Source organism: Apaloderma vittatum, unplaced genomic scaffold (assembly GCF_000703405.1).
Source record: "Apaloderma vittatum isolate BGI_N311 unplaced genomic scaffold, ASM70340v1 scaffold14968, whole genome shotgun sequence".
NCBI classification, from domain to species: Eukaryota; Metazoa; Chordata; class Aves; order Trogoniformes; family Trogonidae; genus Apaloderma; species Apaloderma vittatum.
The window spans coordinates 19,055-25,359 of NW_009730305.1; the positions used below are offsets into that span (position 1 = coordinate 19,055).

General features: G+C 51.1%; 1 protein-coding gene across 1 annotated transcript in view; it reads left to right on the forward strand.

Moving 5' to 3' along the window:
• Positions 1-6,305, forward strand: part of LOC104277946 (plexin-D1-like) — a gene marked incomplete at its 3' end in the record, with an annotated part of 19,260 nt that overhangs the window by 4,616 nt on the left and 8,339 nt on the right. The window contains exons 3-8 of the mRNA XM_009874764.1: positions 93-193; positions 864-993; positions 1,236-1,410; positions 2,817-2,925; positions 3,297-3,440; positions 3,743-3,845. Of these exons, the coding sequence (XP_009873066.1) occupies positions 93-193; positions 864-993; positions 1,236-1,410; positions 2,817-2,925; positions 3,297-3,440; positions 3,743-3,845 (762 nt within the window). The remainder of the gene's footprint in view (positions 1-92; positions 194-863; positions 994-1,235; positions 1,411-2,816; positions 2,926-3,296; positions 3,441-3,742; positions 3,846-6,305) is intronic.

A 6,305-nucleotide genomic window follows, 5' to 3' on the forward strand; every position in this document is an offset into this window, starting at 1 on the left:
CTGTGCCGGGCCTTGCCGGTGTGTCCCCGTCGGGTCAAGCGTTTCCGTGCCGGTGTAAAACACGTGGAAGTAGTTGTGCTGTTGTCGTGCAGATGATGCGGGTGAAGGTGGCCGCCTGCGACCAGTACTCGACGTGTGCGGAGTGCCTGGCTGCCGCCGACGCTTACTGCGGGTGGTGCACGATGGAGACCAGGTAGGACTGTTGTGTCCGAGAGTGCTTTGCTGCCTCCTTTGGCGCTTGAGCCCGAGCAAGAGTTTCTGCTGCCTTTTACATTGCTACACAGCCACAATACCATCAGTCTTTATCCATCTCTTATGAAATACGTGCTTTTAATAACAAAAGCATCTGGTTGCCGACGGTTGGGGTGCTCTTAGGGTTTAACTGTAGCTGCATTGTTGTGCTGCAGTCGGCTGCCAGTGCAAAGAATATCTTGCTGGCATCCAACCACGGGACCAAGAGCTCCAGCGCCCTGTTAAAGGATGTCTTTTGCCCTGGCAATTATCGTGTATGTGTGGGAGACAATCGACACCCCAAAAGGGATTTGCAAAGTTAGACTCTATGTTTACGAATGGCAGAAATTACACAAAATGTCACCGTCTCCTCTTTGTTCCTGGGTTCAGCCTGCCCTGCTCGCCCGAGCCCCGAGCCCTGCAGCTCGGCTGACACGGCTGGGAGCTCGTGCTCAGGGGGGGCACCCAGACGCTCCAAACACAGCAGCGAAGCTGTAGGCTTAGCTGCATGGATGGAGGAAAAAGGTGTAGGTGCAAGATTTTCTCAGAATCTTGCCTTACAGGGAAGTAAATGTTTTTGCCACCTGTTTTAAAAATAGCCAGCTACAAATGTGTTCCCCCGTTCGTTGCAGGTGTTCTCTGCAGCACGAGTGCACGAACTTCACAGGGGCCAACTTCTGGGCGAGCGCCAGCGAGGGAGTGCAGCAGTGCCCTTCCATGACCATCCTGGAGCCCGAGATTAATATCGACACAGAGAACCTGGTGCGTTTGGTGTGAGCACCAGATTAATCACGGGCTGTGTCTGTAGAGTCGTTCCCTCCCTTGGGGCGGATAAATGCCCTGGCTGAGTCACAGCTTCGAACTCACAGTGCCTAAAGGGAAAGAAGGCGGTTACCTGTGGGCTTGCTTTGAGTCGCTGCCCTCTGAAAAGCTTGTGAAATGCTGACAAATTCTAAATATAATTTTGTCTGATAGTAACTGATTTGTTTTTCTGTCTGATGTAGGCTCTGATAATACAAATAAATGGGACTATCCCGAACCTGAATGGAACAAATATTTCATGTGACTATGGAAATAATATCCACACAGTAGCCAGAGTTGCTGGAGATTATGCAAACCAGTTTATTTATTGCAGTTTACTTCCACGTGAGAAATATCCAGCGTTTCCAGATGACCAAGGTATGTAGAAGAAAAGAAGCTCAGTTTGTTTTAACTACTTTCATGGACACAATTTTTCATAGACTTTTTTGTTTTTCCTATTGTACGTGCAGATAATGCATCCAGGGAAAAAAAAGGCCTAAGCTGCTTCTTTTTTATAGGGCATATGTTTTTAAAGCATAGGTTTTCCACCGTCTTAACATGAATTGACAGTATTTCGGATCTATCCATTTTTGTTTTAAACATCAGAATTTAAAAGCCAGTTCATGTACTTATTTTATTAAGATTTATCTGTTTTGAGCTTCTGCTTTAGATCTAGTAAGTACCGAAACAAAAATGTTTTAGCCCTGGGGAAATAATGTTGTTACTTCTATTGATATTTTCAATTGCCCGTGTTTAATTTCCCTCCCGAACATGGCCTGCCTTTCAGAAGTTCTGCAGGAGCAGGCAGTGCGCACGTGAAGGCAGCTCAGGAACTCTTGATCCCATTTATGCGACAGAAAGCCAGAGCGAGGTGTTCTGGACGAGGTGGTCCCAAACTGCAGAAGTGCTCTGGCGGCTCTGGCTGAGCCCGGCCAAGCCGAGCGGGGCTGATGAGCCAGCCCCGTCTTACAGCTCCTGCTGAGGAGCTCGAGGCTTCGTCCCAGACTTAAGCGCTTGTTCAATTTTCATCTTTCAAGCCCAGAGTGAATGCTCTATTGAAGATGGCTGACTTCAGTAGGGGAAGAACCAGCCAGTCCTTTTGAAAATCCCACTTTTCATAGGCAAGTTTATAAAGCTGCATTGTTTTTCTCCCTAGCTATCCAAAGAATGGGAGATCATTAACTGTTCTGTATTGTTGGTTACAGCAATGTCCAAATGAATTTCTGGAATCCAATGCGCTGATTTATTATACATATTCTGAAAGAGGCATTGTCTCTTGTCCCTGATGCTTATATGGCAAAATTGCAAAGAAAAAAAAATTAAGCAATTTGGGGGAGAGTTAGTGTCGTGTGTTAAGTAGCCAAAAAAGGGATTTCCACTCTTCTCTGTGGGTTTGTTGTCATGGGGAAAGTGAGCGGGGTTTTAAAACATGATAACTAACATGTTTTAATTACCACGTTTTTTTTAAAAATATCATTTAACACCAACTGTAAGCGAAGACAATAATTAACTCTGCTAATTAACACTTGCAGAGCACGCTGGATTTTTCTGCTGAAAGTTGCAGTGTTCTTTTCTGGCACGGGTGGTGTAAAGCGTTGATTTAAGAGGGAAGAGCTGGGAGTCAGAGGGCAAAAGATGGATGGTCCGAGCTCTGAAATGTAGCTCGGAGGAAGCCCTGGAGAAAACAAATCAGATTTAGCCCTTGTTTTCCCAAGGGTCTGTCTTGTCTCCTAAGCGTGAGTGAGAGGCTCTCGCAACCCAATATTCTTTGGCTTGATTCTCAGACCACGTGGTCGTCGAAGCTGCTCTCCGGGTCAACAGCAAAAACATTATCCGGGCCAATTTCACCATCTACGATTGCAAAAGAACTGGAAACATTTACCCCAAGAGAGCGTGAGTGACCGTGGGGCGCGGGGGCACCGTGGCGCTGGCAGCAGGAGGAGTGAGGTGGGGCCGGGCAAGGGTCCCCCCAGGCAGGGTCCCCTGGGAAGTGTGGCCCCCCCTGCCCGGGGGTGGCCGGGCTTGGGCAGGGTTTGGCAGGAGGGTGGGGGCTGCGCTGCCAGGGATTTACAAAGGAGGGTCCTCACAGCATCTCGAGCCATCTGGACTTGTTGGGATTTTGTTTAATGTGAATAATATTTTTGAATCAAGCTTGTTCTGTTAACCCTTAGGCAGCGGAACAGCTTTCCCCAGCAATCCCCGGGGGTCCATGGGGTGGGGAAGGAGGGAGGGATGTGTGCCCTCTGCTCTCTCGCCCCTTCCAGCCCTGAGTGGGGGCAGCTGCGGACCCTCCTCAGCACGGAGGGGTCTGGTGCCACCAACGGATGTTCACCCACCTTTCAGGGGCACAGTAGCGGAGCCCGACCGCAGGGCTCCCTGCGCCCTGCCCGCTGGTGGGCCTTCGTCAGGTGCGAGTGTGCCTGGGTCCCCAGAGAGATGGATGCCAGAAAGTGTTGTGAGGGAAATGAGCGTTTTTGGCTCAGCGCGGGAGGGTGACGCCCTGGAGCTGCCCACGCATGCCACAGGGGAAGGTGGGCTCTGCCTGCGTCCTGCCCAGCTGCCAGCGAGAGGAAAACCCAGCAGCTGCCGCGGGGTTTTCGGGACACCATTAAAGACCAAAGACAATGTATGAAAATTGGTTGCGCGGCCGAGGTTTGGCTCCCCTGAGCAGCCTGAAATCTGCTGTTTCACAGTGCCTTTGCCCTTGCAGATGCACCAGCTGCCTCTCGACCAGGTGGAAGTGCCACTGGTGCCCCTCCACCTACACCTGCGTCTCCAGCCACTTGCAGTGTGATGATGCGCTGCAGATGAAGGTAAGCACTGTGGAAATCAGCTGCTCCGTGCCGTGCCGAGAGGCGTGTGTGTGCGAGGGTGCTGGCTCAAGTATTCGGCTGTCCCTGTGCCCTCGGCGGGCTCTGTCCCTTGGCTCTTCATCAACTGTCACGTCTGGAGCAATGCCACTACTCCTCCGCGTCCTGGGCTGCCTGGCTTTGAGTAGTACAATAAACATAGAAATACCTCACAATTCATTTAGCTTTGACCAGGCTGTCACGGTACGTTAGTAATTTGCTGGAGGACCACTGGTGGTGCTCACCTAAAGGAGAAAATTGCCCCTTTCCAAATTACAGCTTTAATAACCCAAAGGCTCAGTGTGTTCCTGCTTCTGAAATTTAAATTGAAGTTAATTTAAATAAAATTGGCTTTTTAGCAATCAATCTGCTGTAGATCCAAGCCAAGCTTTTACGCTGTAAATTGAATATCTCTTAGCACCGGTGCTCGGCTCTCATCTCAGCTTTTCCAGCATTCCTGGTGCTTGTCGCCAGCAGGAGTTTGCTCCTGTGTCAGATGTGTCACCCTCACCCCTCGGGCTGACCTGGGGCCAGCCCTGGGCATCCGCCCCCCTCTGGCTGGGAGGAGGTTGGTGGCTGCAAGCCCCTGTGAAGGGGGGACATGCAGGTGTGCCACACCTTGGCATCTGCTTTGCCTCCCTGGCACTGCGCGGGACAGCGTGACACGGGGCGTTCGCCTGTCAGTGTGGCAATAGCTGCTCTTCTGACCAGAGAGAGGAAATCGGGGTTGTGGGCATGGGTCTCAAGGAGTCTCACCCAGGTGTTGTAGAGAGCTGTGCCCATTCTTCCCACTCGCTCCTGCTGCCTTGAGCAGATGGGGAGAGCCAGGGTCACCGTCTGGCAGAGATAACCTTGCCCGTCCTTAACGGTAGCCCTGCCCATCCTCGCTTTCCCCGCTCTGATCTCGACTGCAGAGGTGCGGTTCGGCTGGATGCTGCACCTGGTTTGTGCACATTCCCCTTTCATCTCTGCGCTTTAGCTCTTCCCGCTGATTTCAGAGCAGAGGCTGCAGGATGAGGTGCTGTAGCCCTGGAAACATGGTGCCTACAGCCAGAGCTTTCACTAAACAAACCACTGCTGGCGTGGCTGCACCTGAAAACCGCTCCACTGGGAAGGCAGCATCGTACTGGCTTCATCCGCAGCATTTTAAACATTCAGACCCTTTGCCCTGATCCAGACACAAATGATATAATCAGCTGGAAATCTCTATTTCTAGCCACTGATGAACAGCAGGAGAAGGGGCTGCAAGACGACAAGTTAATCAGTCCTCTAACGTGTATTTATCTAGCAAGCTATGCCAGCTGCTGTGACATGCAAGGACACACCAGGCCACGGGAGCTTTTGCATGAATTTTCAGTTGTAGTCCTGCTGCTTTTATTTTAACTCTTTTCATTCTCCTAGAAGAGGCTTGGGACTGAAATCTCTCTCCAGTGCTTTGCTTTCTTGCTTTACTTATCACATGCATCTCTGTTATTTAACCTCCTTGTTTAGGCAGCACCAGCTGTGCTTGGGTAAGATGAGTGTCCTGACAGAAACAAAGTGTGTCTTCCACAGTTAAACAGGCACTTCCAGAGAGCTCTCAGAGCTGGGTCTGGGGAAGGGAGAGAGGAACCTCACACTCACTGTGTGCGTGACACTGGGGATGTGTCCTGCCGGGCATCCCGGTGCTGTCGGGGCCGGCTTTGCCTCTCATCAGTGAAGCGGTGGCGTCACAGGAGGGTAACGTTTAGTGCAAGTGGGAAGGAGATCTCGCCTGCTGCAAATTATTCTGCATAATGGATCAAATATTTTGTTGTCTTTTACGCCAGTGGCTCCACTGTCAAAGGCATTAAGCTGGATATACCCTGGGGCAACGGAGAATCTGGCTTCATTTTTTTGTGTAGTTTTGCAGTGGGATTTATATCTCATGAGAGAACAGGATGGGCTTGTCATACAGACTTGAATTCTGAGTCAGCTCCAGTATGTGAGCCATCAGTTTATAGTGAGAACAAAAGTAGGGGACAGATGACCTTTTAAAACCATTTTTCAGCTTCATTTAGGCCTTTCATTTCAGCTGTCCTACTGCTGCAGTCCCCTCGCCGAAGCCCCCATAGCTCATTATAGCCTTTCTTCTGCGCGCACACACGCACACCCCCGCGCGCTTCTGAAACGACACTGGGCAGGAGGGAGACCAGCAGAGAGTGAAATCTCCGCAGGGGCTTGCCGGAGTGCGCGCGGTGATGCGCGAGAGAGCGGCTTCCAGCTGGCAGGAGCGGGCACGCCGGCAGATTTGCCGTTGTCGGCTGCAGGGTTTCCTTTTAGTGCTGCTCCGGCCCATCCTCTACCATGAAAGTCTGTGTAATGAGGGAGCTGCCCGCAGTGGCAGCTGAGCCGTGCCTGTGCGCTTGCGTTTTACCTGGGAGTATGTTTCTTCCAGGGCAGGAA